The following is a 16,568-nucleotide window of genomic DNA, read 5'->3' as shown; positions in this document are numbered from 1 at the left end:
TATTTATTTTTTCACATGACTGCATATTTCCTAAATGGTAAATGGTCTGTACTTATATAATGCTTTTTTTTTAACCTTAGCCGTTCCAAAGCGTTTTACACTGGTTCTCATTCACCCATTCACACACACACCAATGGTAGCAGAGCTGTCATGCAAGGCGCTAACTTGCCATCGGGAGCAACTTGGGGTTCAACGTCTTGCCCAAGGACACTTCAGCATGCGGAGTCACATGGGCCAGGAATCGAACCCCCAACCCTACGATTAGCGGACAACCTGCTCTACCACCTGAGCCACAGCCGCCCGCATAACTGTATTGGAATGTGTCACTGTGTGTATTTCACTTCCTAGTTTGAAACCATTATTACAGTAGGGACATCCTCAGCGTACATGGCAAATGATACTTAATTCCGGAATATACCATTTGACTTAAAATATGAAAGATATGAAATTCTTGTCAGAAGACTATGAAAAGGAAGAAGGGACGCCAATCTTACCAGAAGCACCTTTAAAGGGAATCTACAAAATGGAACTGTATGTCTTATGTAGTGCTCTCAAGAACACCGTTGGAAGACATTTGAAATTCAGCTCCATACCTGCTTGTGCGTGTTTTTAAAGTCATCTGTTACAGTTGGGACTCAAACTCCTCAGTATCTTCAATAAATATTAGCGTCCTGGCACACATGGCTATGTTTGTTTGGGAGCATGGGCAGCTATTCAGTAAAAATGTACTCATCTTTATTTTTACTAAACAGTAAAGTATTCACATGCTGCCACTGTTTGAAAGTTCATTTAAATTTAAGTAGTATTTCCCTACTTGTGTCATTCAGTTCACCTTACAATAATGTGAAACTCTTTATTTGATGGGAAGGTGACACACAAACGCTGTGCCAGGATATGGATAGTCCTGAGTTTGCATTTGTTGCTGAGCCACAATGGTCAGGGAGTGGCGACCGTTTCTGCTATATCCCATGCATGGATTTAGCTAGTTAGCGATTTTTTACAAGCTGAATTATTTGTCTTTGTTAATACAAAATGAATATATTTTAAATAAATGCGTAAAATAGTAAAGGTTTAAATACTTGATTATTTAATGTATATTACTAAGATTGGGTCCCCATTGCTTTGCAAAAGAGAAATATATTGTTTTGAAAAATTAATTCACATAAATATAAAAATTTTCGCAGTGCAAACATTATGGTCTCCATTTTTAACTGACTGAACATCATCATGCTGATAAGCTGTTATGTTAATTGTGTCTGCAAGTACTCAACTTCATGTTTTACCTGCCTGTTTACACATTTAAAAAAATGTTTTTGGGAGGAGGACAGTGTTTCGTGTGATTTTTGCAGAATGTCTCGTCTATTACATTTTACAGTATTTTAAAAACATAAGTCATGAGGAATAAACTACCTTAGAGTTTCCCAGCTGAAATTCAAAACCATTTCCAGATTTTTCAAAACCAGAGAGAACCATATAACTCTAAAATTATAATTAGATAATTGGGAAGAATGTACAATTTTCTATACATACACCACATTTTACAGAAAGGCAAATGTTGATCATTCCAAGGATGCATAGCACTCAGCTGGAATTACACAGCTGGATACCAGTCAGCCATAAACTAAACAGCTGTGCTCCTTTAGCCTGCCAACATAAAGATACGTCTTATTTAAGCTCTCCCAGCCTTCTCTTAAATCACTAAGACTATGTCCAAAGAACAGTTCAGTAATTGAGAATTCCGTTTGGTATCTACACAGCATGCAAGTAAAATGTGCCATTAGTTATTTTAAAAGCACAATGCATTTGTTGGGAAAGTTCCATCGGTGGAATTTATGACTGAAAATAGTCATAAATGACTAGCCACATATAACCTTTCCATTTTACATGCAACCTGAGAAATGCAAACTCTTTTGTGACCTTCTATAACCGTCCATGCAAGCAAGAACAACAGCATCCAAAAAGAGCAATTCTTTACACACATATGTCTTGCAAGAGTTGAGAGACTATGATATTATGGATATAAAATATTGTGACAAAAGTCATCCTTTACTCATGACATAATCAAGTGCAGTTTTGTCTTTAGTAGCCTTTTGAGCCAGGCTAACCTGATTGCAATTATCGGTGTGCTTAACCCCTTAATCCTGTTTAAAATATAAGAGATTAACATTTTGACATTAACACCATTTATAGGCTAGTGTAAACGGGCATCAACACTGGTTATGCATGATGATAAAAATAAAGCCTACAATAGATGCTGTCAGGGACAAGCCTGTAATTTCTCAAAGTAGTTATTTTTCGAACTCTCTGGGATGAAAGACATGAAGCTCTGAAAAATCAGCAGTACTTTAAATATCTGAATTTTGGTAAGGGTATAATTGATCAGTTATATAGGTTATAATTGGGTTCTTTATAATATAATGAAATTAATATATTTATACAAGAAAAAATATTGTAACCCCAACTGTTCTCTGCATTGAGGTTACGTTTTCACCTTGAGTGTTTTGGAGTGTTGTTCCTAAAAGGTCGGTACTTCTGGATAGTTGTTCTCCACTGGCCAGGTTCCAAGAAAACTGTGTATTAGAGACTGTCCACCCACAGGAGCCTAACTCAAATGAACAGTATGACCCCAATGGCAAATTATCTGTGAATACAAGCAACATATAGTTTTAAGAATAGGACATACAGTTCTAGACATTAACAGTAACCAGTCATGCAATCAAACAGATTTATTATCAATTGTCCATGAACCAAATGTTCTAAAAAAAAAAATATGCATTTTGTTCTAAAGATAAAGAGATGTTGAACTGTTTCACTCATGACATGGTCTCACTGTATAGACATGGTCATGCTCCTGCTTTACCCACAACAGCATGGAGAGGTAATTAACTCTAATCTCCCATGAGTCACTAGTCTAGCACTGGTACTTCAATAAACAAGTTAACTGCAAAAATTCATATTTACTTTGTGTCTGTTGATATGCCATCCTCTGCTGTTGAACGGTGTACAAAAACAAAACAAAAGCTATGATCATTAACCTGAAATTTACCAAAAGTGCATTGTATACACTATCCCCACAATCTTTCTATGGAACTAATGTGAGGCTGGTAAAGGTTTGTAGTAAATTACGCTCACCTACTGCCCTACAACACCAAAAGACATAATGCAAATTTGGTGCAGTTACAATTTTAAGCTTAGAAGAGATGTACTTGGGGGAACTAAAGAACGTGCTTATATCTCACTGTTCATTCTCGGAAGCCGAGCTCTCTCTCAGAGGAGCAAAAAATCCCCCCGCCCATCCAACCCCCACTCCCTCCCTTTATGTAAGTGCTTTTTGCTAATAAAAGAATTTTTTAATAGCTCTGGCAGGGTATTCTTAATAAAAAATTTTTAGAGGGATTACTCTCTCTAAATCTCTTAAATTTATTCAGTCATCAAAATTCAGAAAAAAAAAATCACCATTAAAATTATTAATACCTAGTGCACAGTAACTGTTATTGGAGCATTGTAGACTCTGGAGAGTGTTAACGTTTTACATGCAAGTTAAAAAGTTACACAGGTGGAAAGCAAATGAGCAACAGATGCACATGTCAGACTGCTATGAAGATTAACTAAAACACACCTAAACAGTTAAGCTAAATCCCTATATGGATATCTGGTAAAAGAAAAAAAAAAAGAAAAGGAAAAAAAAGATAGGGGAAAAAAAAAAAAACTGTCCAAGCCTCGACAGGACAAATTAGGGGTAGGTATTTATTGCGGTAACAACTAAGGTGCATCTAAAGAAGGATATGTGGATATTTGGGAATTGAATTCCTCCAGTTTCAGCTTTTCTTTTTTCATTGAAGAATGTGAGCACATTTTGGATGTAATGAGAATTGTTCCTATTCAGAGGGAGAGTAAATCAGATTGTCAACACTATAAACTTTTACCCAACAATTTAGCATATCTCTGGGATCCATGATAAAATACCAAATATTTTATATCTTTGAATGCTGTCCTTTATTTGTCCTTTCACATGAATGCAGGGTTTGCACAGTGACTTAGCGTTTAGCACGTTTGTCTTGCACCTCCAGGGGTTGGAGGTTTGATCCCTCCAGTAATCTGGTTTCCTCTCCCAGTCCAAAGGCATACGTTGTAGGCTGATTGGCATTTCCAAGTTGTCCGTAGTGTATTTATGGGTCTGTGAGTGTGTGTGAGATTGTGCCCACCAATGGGTTGGCACTGCATCCAGGGTGTCCCCCGCCTCATGCCCTGAGTCCCCTTTGGTCAGTTCGAAACTAAAGTCATCCATGGCCAGAAGGTCAAGAGAGTGTAATTGGCCTTGCTTTCTGAGAAGAACAGGCATCTCTTGCTCTTCCATGTGCAACTAGGTAACACTAGATATCCTGCGAGCTCATGTACAGTACTATGCAAAAGTCTTAGGCACATGCAAAGAAATGTTATAAAGAAAATATGCCTTCAAAATTAATTAAATTAAATATTTGTATGTAAAAACAATCCACACTTAAAAGCAGTAAACAGTAATAAAGTAAACAAAGTCAATATTAAGTGTAAGAACCCTTTCCTGTTTAAAAATGCATCAGTCAACTCAGGTACACTTGGTGCAGTTTTATAAGGAAATTAGCTGGTAAGTTTTTCTGAGCATCTTGGAGAATCTGCCAGAGGCTTTGGCTATCATATGATTCTGTTGTTGCAGATAAACCAGTGCAAACTTCATTATGATTTTGGTCAGAAAAGTGGTATTTTATGTAATATGCTGCCTTCTTTACTGCCACACAAACATTTTCCTGTAACAGTTAATTTTTTTATGGAAAAGTAATGTTTGGAATCTAAAAAATTTTTTACTGACTCAATATTGCAGAAGTCATAAAAAACATTTACGACGCGGTTTGTATTTAAAAAAAAAAATAAAAATTAGGGTGCCTAAGACTTTTTCACAGTACTGTATATGGAAGGGGGATGTTAGTGATCTCCTGCAAATGCATTCAACTGTCCTATGATGTTGCATGAAAAGATTCTGGGGCTTCACAGAGGAAACATGGCTTAGCTAATAGCCTTCCAGTTTGGTAGCTGTTACAAGACAGGGAAGAACTAATTGCCAATGACAAAATAAATAAAAGAAAAACAAAAAAATTCTAAATAAATTATGTAATTAAATAAATTAAAGAAACACACTTAACGTCTAGTGACAGGAGTCACACAGCAATGTTGACATTTTACCAGATCTTCCTCCCCAGACCCCTTCTACTTCATTACGGCTGAGAAATTTTATTACTTGCTAGATATATTTATTTTCTTCTGTGTGAGTGCTATATTTAGATTGCATCTAAATTATGAACTGTCTTGACTGAGTGCTTGCTATGTTTTTGGCTAATGGCAAAGAGCAGTGGCAAGAAACCATTAGCAAGAAAGAACAGGTTCAAAATTCACACGTGCAATGAAAAGGTAAATTATAATCAAATATTTTTAAATTCCTACACATTTTAACTTGCTAATTCATATGAGCCACACTAAGATCAACTGATAATATCTACTGTCATTTGCACTGCATACATGCAGATGTTTGAATGCATGAGGTCAAAGAACTACATACATTTTTTTTAATCCAGACTTCTTGCTTCATATGCATAAATGCATATAACAGGGTACTTTGACAATGAAGGCAAAGCATTCTCAGGATACATAATTCACCAATCTATTACAGCCTAAACTTTAATATAGCTAATGTATGTGGGGCACAGCTTGCTAGTAACTCAACAAGAACACTCTGAGTGTTCCATAACCTTTAAGTGTGCTTTCACACTGAAATGCAAACTGCCCAGAGTGATCTGGCATATTTCATAAAGGAGTAATCATTTTATGCTGGCTATCAAATAAATGACAATAAATTATAAAGTTGTGTTTTTAGGGTGAGCTGGAACTTTTGGGGTAGCAGTTAAATTAGAGAACTTGGATTTTACACTCTACAGGTTAAATTTTACTTATATGACAGTTTGTCCTGGTCAGCTAATGTGTTATTTATTTATTTATTTTTGTTATGTAAAAAAAAAAAAAACTGAGATAAATCATATCAGATTTTTTCAAACTTTAATGTGATATTACAACCATCCATCCATCCATGCCGCTTATCCTACACATGGTCGCAGGGAGTCTGGTGTCTATTCCAGGAAACTCGGGGCAGAAGGCAGGGGACAACCTGGACTGGGTGCCAACTCATCACAGGGCACAATTGCACACATTCACACGCTATGGACAATATGGAAATGCTAATCAGCTTACAGTACATAGGGGAGGAAACCGGAGGAAACCCCCAGAACATTGGGAGAACATGCACATACAGGGTGAAGGCAGGATTCAAACCCTCAACCCCAGAGGTGCAAGGCAAATGTGCTAACCCCTAAGCCACTGTGCACCCCCATATAACAACCAACCTGGTTGCATAAATGTGCACACTAATGGGGCATGTGACTGAGTCCAAATTAACCAATCACATTCATCAAATTAACCAATTACATTCAATAATCACAACTCATGTTCAAAAGTAATTATCATAAACCTATCATCCATTAAAGTGCCTCTGATTAACCCTAAATAAAGATCAGCTGTTCCTTTAGGATTTTGTTGACATCTTCTTGGTTTCAGGACTGCTGAAGCAATGGTCGACAAAAATCTTATAAAGCATGTACGAGGTCTCCTTGTCGAAAGGTATCGAACAGGAGAGGGGTACAAAACATTTCCAAAACATTACATGCACCATGGGACACATGGACGCCATCATCAACAAGTGGAGCAAATGGGGCTCCACAGTGACATCACCAAGAACAGGAAGTCCCTCCAAAAATCTAATCAAAATCAAGATTTGCTAAGTTAGTAGCCTCTTACCCAAAAGTTGCTATATTAAAAGTAAAATGTCATTTTATAAAGTACTAGTTATGGGGTGTGCACACTTACGCAACCAAGTTATTGTAAGTATTTTTTTTTCCTCCCTAAAAATGTTCCTATTTGTTTTTCACTTGAATTTTGTTGGTTACTATATCTGACACATCATCAGAGACACAAAACAGAGAAGAATACTCACACACTCTGAGCAGATATCAGTAGAGATTTTTTTTTTTTTTTTTTAATGTTTAAATGACCTAATAAAAAGCCATTAATAACAAAAAATTTGGCCTACATAACAGAACATACTGAATCTATTAGTGATTATTTCCCCACTGAGGTAAGAAGAACAGAGTTCAGAGATCAACAAAGCATGACAATAAGGCTGGTGCTTAAATGTGGAGAGTGATTTTTATCCCAGGTGACACAGAGCGACAGAAACAGATGATGCTGATAATCAAAGAGATACCTCTACTACTGAAAACTTAATACTACTCTACTACTACTACTACTACTACTACTACTACTACTACTAATAATAATAATAATAATAATAATAATAACAACAATGTGAACACTAATGTTGTTTTTTCATGTAGAGTATTTTTGGAGGTTATAGTTTTCAAATCTATATAGAATAAAATGTCAACATTTTGACCATGTGAAGGGTTTCCCAGGCCACCATACACATTGTCCAGTTCTAACTTTCGCCTTATCATGTAAGGATTCAGATCAATTACATGCTAGATAGATCTTTTCAAAATGATGGTATAAATGCAAAGGCTACGGTATGGTTGACATGGTTTTAATTCTGGCACTCTTGTACATTGATTTGCTACACCTAAGGGTACAGAACAGATGTCACACAATGATATATTGTCCCAAGCCTCCACTGACCTATGAAAGCTTTCAAAAGCACTGTCCAACTCACCACAAATGAATCCTTCATCTTCGCCTAGAGGGCAATCACTGTGGAAATCACACACTTTGCTTTTATCTATACAGCCGCCCAAATCACAACGAACAGCTGAGTTCTCCCCACAGTCTGGAGCCATCTCTTCCAAATCTCTGCTTTCTGTGGAGATGTAAAGGGAGACAGAGAAGGTTTCAGCAAAGGAAACAGATACATGAATTAAAACACATAGACTAATGGACACATAGACCTCAGATGCAGAGGAAAGTAACCAATAACTCCTTAGGTTTAGATCTTAGAGGATAAGAAACATTAAGTGTATATTTGTCTCAAATGGAAGCCAGCTGCCAAAGCATAGGGAATGCAAAGACTATAGCTGCAGTGTAATAACTTACTTCGCATTTTATTTAACAGATCATAAAACACTCACCCATGTTACATTCCTTCAGCTCCAATGAATCGATGGCCAACAGTCCAAGATCGTGACCACTACAAGAAGTGTAGTGCACTGTTACCTGGAAGGGCTCATTCATTTTCCCAATCGATGCCTCCAATACTTCCCAAGATGCCCTGGGCCATAAAAGATTAAAAACATGTGCATATGTGAATGCAAATGTGATTATATTATTTTTTTAATGTTTTTTTTTATTCAACCATTAAATGACTTAATAAATGGTATTGGACTGTTGTCTTGTCAATTACTGATTATGCATTCAACAAAGACATGTAATATTCTATTTTAACTAAATCAGTAACATCAGTACATAAACACTGGATTCCTGGGTGATTTGTGAACCTGCTGATCATTAGAAAGTGTACTGCAAACAGTCTGGATCTTTTTATGTGTTTTTCTGTCTCAAACCACTTGCACGTATTTACAACTACAACAGCTTTCACATATCTTTGTGAATTAGTGTGTAATTAAATGTACGGCATTGTAAAATGTTTTAAATGCATTAAAATGTTATAGGATGCTTTGTCTTCTAAGTATTTCCATGATTTTCCTTACCACCAGTTTGGCACACAAGGATTGTCCAACACTGAATAATCCAGACAAAGAAGTGTTGACTTCAATGTGTTGAAAAACAATGTACTCCTGAAAATATGACAATTTATATAAATTTACCTTTAGTATTACTTTACCTTCAGAGTCACTTCTGGATTGTAACTCAGCTGAACCTTTTTCATAATGTTTAGACTTCAGTTTGTGCATCCACTAAATCTGATTTGTGTGATGGAGCACTGTACGGTCTTAGGCTCTGGGCCATACAAACCCCAAGTGATGTCTCTAGTACTAAACAGACAGTGTGTATAAGAGTATTGGCTCCATTATGATCGTACTGCCTTTTTCCAAATTGCATTGCGTCACAGCCCATTTCAAGCCATCTGTCAAAGCCAATTACAAAGACATATTGGTAGATACTTTTAGAAACAAAATGCATTTATTCATCTTGGTCTAGCTTCGGCCAGCATAAGGAAATCAATACTGAGCACATTTCCATAACAAGACTTTCAGATGACATTCGTTTGATTTATTTACAGAACACTGGTTCTGCTACTAAACAAAGCATGTCAGTGTTCTGTTCATTTGTGCAACCTGTTCTCTCATACATCAATCCCTTTGTAAAGGTCTAACAATCAAATCAACAACAGCAATGGAAAGCCAGTGACAGAGCAAGAGCCGAGCTACTGTTGGTGGTCAGAGCAAAGTGAGACTTAATGCCAGATAATCTAAATGTGCAAATGCTAAAGCTTACATATATAATTTATACTTTCAATCATTAGTCATTATCAGGATTGACCAAACCATTCCCTAAAACTAAAATAAAACATACAACTGTATTAATCACTGGAAATATATTCTAGTACAACATGAGTGAAGTATGAAGTATGATACAAATCTTATGTGAAATACTCATAGTGAAGGCCATAGCTGATAACTGAAAACTTAAAAGGAAAAAAAAATACCTTAACCAACATGGTCCCAGATAATAACCAACAAGCACTAACTGAACTTCAAGGTGCTAGTTTGTGTTATATTTGGTCCAAAAATCAATTATTGAGCAAGTATGTAAAATAAATAAATAAATAAATAAAACAGTATTCTGTTTTATTAGTAAACTGTCTCCTTACCTAACTCTGATTCGCAACTTTAAGCTTTTAATAATGGTTTATAATTTGTCGGATTTCATGGGAAATGTCAGTTTGACATCATTTGGCCTTTCTGTTCCAGAAAGAAGAAGACCCGGCTACTATATCGTGTGTGAGGGTGCTGAGGATGGTGAAGTGGTTGTAGCTTGTCCTTACAAGAGTTGCATAGAGTTTAAACTTGTCACCTATATGGCGGCTTTTAATCTGGATAGTTCTAAACGCAATCACCGTTGACATCTTGGGAATCAGCTGTTGTCAAAACCAAGAAGCCTCGAACTGCATAGAGCCTGCAGTCAAAAAGGGAAAGCGAGAGAGCCCGTGCTAAAACGAGAATAAATATTAGCATGGCTTTTGAGAGGTGGTGACAACTCAGAGATCTGAAGGGATTGAAGGTTGACACAGAGATGGCTTTTTTTCTGCTGAACAGGTCAGACATTTCAGCGGCTCAATAGGTAGCTCAATAGCTAACATTATCCCACTTGTTCGCTTGTTTCAGCTAGGTATCGAGATTCCTATGTTGTTGTTGTTGTTTTTTTTGCTATGGTCAGTGTAGTAAATTGCACTTATTTTCTGCTATCTGTGAGAGAATGCAGCTCACCTTTACTCCAAGGAAACTGTATCCATATTGGAGCTAATATACAACCCATAGAAACACCTCAAACCATTGAATTCATCCATGCAGAGGAGCAGCACAACCCATGTAAAAAAAATTAACTTGCAGTTTTATGTTTCAAAAGTTCAAGTTTAAGCTCTCAAAAATTTGAAAACAAACATGTATCTCAGATACTTGTGTGTGCACTAACAGTTTCTGTGGCCAACTTACAAATCAGTACAAATCTCTCCAAAATCAGTTCCAAATTCCCTCAGAACAGCTAATCTGTTCTGAGGGAACACACACACTCTTCACCCTCCTGCCGTCTGGAAAAAGATACCGAAGCATTCGGGCCCTCACGGCCAGACTGTGTAACAGCTTCTTCCCCCAAAGCCATCAGGTTCCACAATACTCAGAGACTAGACTGACACACACACACACACACACACACACACACACACACACACACACACACACACACACACACACACACACACACACACACACACACACACACACACACACACACACACACACACACACACACACACACACACACACACACACACACTCTGAACTGAACACCACCCCACTCCCGTTGCAATATTACCACATTCCTGCATTGACTCTGTTGCATTTTTGCTGCTACTGTATTTATAAAAAATATAGTATTTAATGTCTTGTCACTATTATACACTTTACCTGTCTGCTACTACAATAACAATAACTGCTATGTCCATGTTTGGTATAAGCTAATCTGCTGAAGACTAAGTCATAGCATGCTATGTTTACATTTAGACCATTTTTTAAATATATATTGCTATTCTTTGGCACCTATCTTTTGCATTACCCATTATATTGGACAATTCCACAGAAAAACTGTGTAAACCTTTCATGGAAAATCAAACTGTGATGACAGTGGGTTATGGCAAAGCTTACCTCCACTTTATTTGTACCTTTCTGGCAATTCAGGGTGGTTGAAAAAGCTGAACTATTGCTCACAAGAAAGTCTGCATTAGATGCAAGAGCATGGAAACTAATCTACATTGGCTACACATGCAGTGAAATATCTTCATACTGACCAGCCATGCTTATCAACTATAATAATTTTCACATGTCCAAGATTTTCTATTGTAGGGGAAAAAAGCATATGTATTCTCACTCTATGTTCAAGTTTTAAAGAAACATGTTAGTATTCCCTCAAATTCTTAAGTTTTGCAAAATGAGAATGGTGCTCTCTGAAATAACACAGCGATCAAAACACAATTTACTGTTCAAAGACACACACAAAGACTTAATTCATTACTTTAAGAATGACATTCACAGAAAAACCAATGGCACAGGCAATTTTTTTTTTTTTTTTTTTTTTTTTAAGAAAACTGGTTTAATAAAAGACAGCTATGGGTTCATAAAGGACTGACTATCTGATGTCACTTTTGATAGGTCTTCTTTAGGTTTCTTCTCATGTTGTCTCAGAGTTTTTCTGTTTTTCTATCACTGTTGCCTGTGGCTTGGTCAGAAAAAATCTTGATTTCTGTAAAGGTGCTTTATACCAATGACTGTTGCTAAAAGTGCTACAATTTAATTGAATAAAAATGTAATTAAACTACTATGACAGTAATTCTTTAAACCACTGTGTAAAACCATAAAAATTGACTCTAACCTATTGCCAGGTTTTCCCCTGCTGACAGAAGTCAGTGAGCTGATGACAGAAGAATCTGTGAGTTTTATGGAGACAGACAAGTTTCCTGTTCTCGGTTCTGGCTGGAAGCAAGCCAACTGAAGCCGACACTGTGGGCCACTGCTTAGCACTACAGGACTTGCAATGTGGAATGTACAACTCCCAGAAGCCCACAGGGCAGAGCCAGGCCTCAAAACTAGGTAGTGACCTTTGGGAAAGAAAGCAGAGGAGTGGATTCTTAAACACTTATCAGTGCAAATAGCATTTTTTCCAATCAAAACAATAACTGGCAGAAAAACTGACAGAAATTGCAAAAGCCTATAAATGCTTTTTCAAAACAGATATTTATGTAAACCACCCACAATTCATCACAAAACCTTTTGGAAAGAATAAGTAAGCTGAATTGTTTTTACTACTGTATATAAACTCAGTTAATGAAAAGTAGAATAAAAACAGCTATGGTAAACGTTGGTAAGATACAGTATCCTCTCATGTCTGTCTCAGAATAATATCTTTATTGAGTGTAATAGTAATATTTTTTAATTAATGCTATTTAGACATGTATTTTAAAGAAGATACCTTTAGAATCTCCAATAGAGTGATCTGTGATTGGTTGGACACTCTGTTGACCAGCCCAGTGTTCCTGAGGTGATGTGACATACCAGTCTCCGCGAGCACTGTGATTGGATATGCTCCAGAAACAAGGAGATTCAAAATCGCACGAGGTAATGGCTGTGGGTGGAAAAAAAGAGCTACATTAAAGAGAACACAACCCACACACTCATTCAGACATACGTTTTATCAGGGTGGTTGAAAAAGCTGAACTATTGCACAAAGAATGTCTGTGTTAGATGTAAGAGCATGGAAATTAATCTACATTGGCTACACATCCAGTGAAATATCTTCACACTGACCAGCCATGCTTATCAACTATAATATTGTCACATGTCCAAGATTTTCTGTTGTAGAAAAAAAAGCATATGTATGCTTATTCTATTTCCGGTTAGTATTACTACTGGAATACATACTGGAATACTAAAAAATGTTAGTATTCCCTCAAATGCTTCAGTTTTGCAAAATGAGAATGGTGCTCTCTGCGAAATAACAGCAATCAAATCACAATTTATGGTTTGAAGACACACACAAAGACCTAATTCATGACTTTAAAAACATATAATTCACAGAAGATCCAATGGCACAGGCAACTTTTCGAGAAGACTGTGGGTTCATAAAAGACAGCTTTTAACTATTTTGACATTAATGTGATTTTGCTGAAATGTGCCAGCCAACAAAAACAGTACCTGATTTGAATTGATGTATCTATACAGTATCTCACAATAGTGAGTACACCCCTCAGATTTTTGTAAATATTTGATTATATCTTTTAATGTGACAACACTGAAGAAATGACACTTTGCTACAATGTAAAGTAGTGAGTGTACAGCTTGTATAACAGTGTAAATTTGCTGTCCCCTCAAAATAACTCAACACACAGACAGTAATGTCTAAACCGCTGGCAACAACAGTGAGTACACCCCTAAGTGAAAATGTCCAAATTGGTCCCAATTAGACTTGTTAGTGTTACAAGGTCTCAGGTGTGAATGGGGAGCATGTGTGTTAAATTTGGTATCATCACTCTCACACTCCCTCATACTGGTCACTGGAAGTTCAACATGGCACCTCATGGCAAAGAACTCCCTGAGGATCTGAAAAAAAGAATTGTTGCTCTACATAAAGATGGCCTAGGCTATAAGAACATTGCCAAGACCCTGACACTGAGCTGCAGCATGGTGGACAAGACCATACAGCGGTTTAACAGGACAGGTTCCACTCAGAACAGGCCTCGCCATGGTCGACCAAAGAAGTTGAGTGCACGTGCTAAGCGTCATATCCAGAGGCTGTCTTTGGGAAATAGACGTATGAGTGCTGCCAGCATTGCTGCAGAGGTTGAAGGGGTGGGGGGTCAGCCTGTCAGTGCTCAGACCATACACCACACACTGCATCAAACTGGTCTCCATGGCTGTCGTCCCAGAAGGAAGCCTCTTCTAAAGATGATGCACAAGAAAGCCCGCAAACAGTTTGCTGAAGACAAGCAGAATAAGGACATGGATTACTGGAACCATGTCCTGTGGTCTGATGAGACCAAGATAAACTTATTTGGTTCAGATGGTGTCAAGCGTGTGTGGTGGCAACCAGGTGAGGAGTACAAAGATAAGTGTGTCTTGCCTACAGTCAAGCATGGTGGTGGGAGTGTCATGGTCTGGGACTGCATTAGTGCTGCCGGCACTGGGGAGCTACAGTTCATTGAGGGAACCATGAATGCCAACATGTACTGTGACATACTGAAGCAGAGCATGATCCCCTTCCTTCGGAGACTGGGCCGCAGGGCAGTATTCCAGCATCATAACGTATTTTGCCCTGCTAAAGAAGCTGAGGGTGAAGGTGATGGACTGGCCAAGCATGTCTCCAGACCTAAACCCTATTGAGCATCTGTGGGGCATCCTCAAACGGAAGGTGGAGGAGCACAAGTTCTCTAACATCCACCAGCTATGTGATGTCATCATGGAGGAGTGGAAGAGGACTCCAGTGGCAACCTGTGAAGCTCTGGTGAACTCCATGCCCAAGAGGGTTAGGCAGTGCTGGAAAATAATGGTGGCCACACAAAATATTGATACTTTGGGCCCAATTTGGACATTTTCACTAAGGGATGTACTCACTTTTGTTGCCAGCGGTTTAGACATTAATGGCTGTGTTGAGTTATTTTGAGGGGACAGAAATTTACACTGTTACACAAGCTGTACACTCACTACTTTACATTGTAGCAAAGTGTCATTTCTTCAGTGTTGTCACATGAAAAGATATAATCAAATATTTACAAAAATGTGAGGGGTGTACTCACTTTTGTGAGATACTGTATATGTTCATTATTTCTGCCTGTTGCTACATAACACTTTGGTAGTAAAATCTACAGTGTGTGTCCCAAAAGATAAATACTCATTTTATGGTTCATAAGAAGCCACAGAAAAATAAACAAACATCTTTACGTTGCTGATTGTGGGTGCAGTAAAAATATTCTTCTGGGGAAACCAATTCCAAAAAGATCTACAACCTTATTTAACTATGTCATTCAATAAATACTTGATTAACATCTACTAATTCTTAAACCTTAAAACACCAACAGTGCTGATATCTTAGCAAGTGAAGATATTGTAAATACAGACAGATTTGCAGTACCTAATAGAGTCATGTGAAAAAATAAGTATACCCTATGGAAATTATTGGCTTTTTTGCAACTTATTTGGACAAGCAAACATTTGGTCCTCTTTGAAACAGTGCCTATTAATAAAGTTGACATACTTGAACAAAATTAGCTTTTTCAATCATTTATTCAACAGAAATATCAGTAGATGTGATATTCTTCTGTGGGAAAAATAAGTACACCCTTGGAATCACAAGCTAGTATTGCCCCCTTTAGCAGAAATAACTTCTTGTAGGCACTTTGCATAATTGTTCAATACAATTGAATTCAATTTTATTTGTATAGCACTTTTAACAATGGACATTGTCTTAAATCAGCTTTACAGAAACATATAAACACAGGATACAGATTTTAAGTGTGTAAATTTATCTGTATTGAACAAGCCGGTGGTGATGGTGGCAAGGAAAAACTCCCTAAGACGATATGAGGAAGAAACCTTGAGAGTAACTGGGCTTGCTGAAATTTTTGATCCCTCTTCCATGCAATATTCTTTCAGTTGCAAGATGTTTGAGGGTTTTCTTGGATGTACTGACTGTTTCAAATCCCCCCACAACATTTCAATGGGATTCAAATCTGGGCTTTGACTAGGCCATGCCATAACTCTCAATTTCTTCTTTCTGGGCCATTCCTTGGTGGATTTGCTAGTGTGCTTAGGATCATTATCCTGTTTAAATGTCCACTTTCGGTTCAACTTCAACTTCCGGACAGATGGCCTCACATTATCTTCAAGCACTCTTTGATATGATGTAGAACTCATAGTTGAATCGATGAATGTAAGCTTTCCAATCCCTGAGGCAGTGAAGCAACTCCAAACCATAACATTTCCACCACTGTACTACACAGTTGGAATGAGGTGCTTCTCCTGAACAGCTGTCTCTGGCCAGTGCCAAACATGTCTGCTGTTACTGTGGCCAAACAACTCTATCTTTGATTTATCTGTCCAAAGCAGATAATTCCAAAAGGCCTGGTATTTGCCTATATGTTCATTGGCAAACTGTAGTCTTGCAAAGGCTTTTTCCTGGCACATCTCCCTTACAGGTCAAATTTGTGCAATCTTTTTCTGATTGTAGAAGCATGCACTTTGACACCAACAGCT

The 16,568-nt window shown here is 37.5% G+C and overlaps 1 protein-coding gene across 5 annotated transcripts in view; it reads right to left on the bottom strand.

Moving 5' to 3' along the window:
- The window catches only part of ltk (leukocyte receptor tyrosine kinase), an 83,977-nt gene that overhangs the window by 38,892 nt on the left and 28,517 nt on the right, over positions 1-16,568 (bottom strand). For 4 of the 5 annotated variants that reach the window (XM_047157596.2, XM_047157594.2, XM_047157595.2 and 1 more), the window contains 5 exons: positions 12,793-12,945; positions 12,196-12,421; positions 8,220-8,359; positions 7,808-7,951; positions 2,492-2,641 (listed from right to left, as the gene is read on the bottom strand). In XM_047157596.2, coding sequence (XP_047013552.1) covers positions 2,492-2,641; positions 7,808-7,951; positions 8,220-8,359; positions 12,196-12,421; positions 12,793-12,945 — 813 coding nt within the window. Of the gene's footprint in view, positions 1-2,491; positions 2,642-2,961; positions 2,990-7,807; positions 7,952-8,219; positions 8,360-12,195; positions 12,422-12,792; positions 12,946-16,568 lie in introns of those variants that run through there. The other variant, XM_047157597.2, reaches the window with a different exon arrangement.

The sequence above is a fragment of the Ictalurus punctatus genome, chromosome 9 (assembly GCF_001660625.3).
Source record: "Ictalurus punctatus breed USDA103 chromosome 9, Coco_2.0, whole genome shotgun sequence".
In the NCBI taxonomy this organism is placed as follows: domain Eukaryota; kingdom Metazoa; phylum Chordata; class Actinopteri; order Siluriformes; family Ictaluridae; genus Ictalurus; species Ictalurus punctatus.
This window is presented reverse-complemented; position numbering and strand designations above follow the sequence as displayed.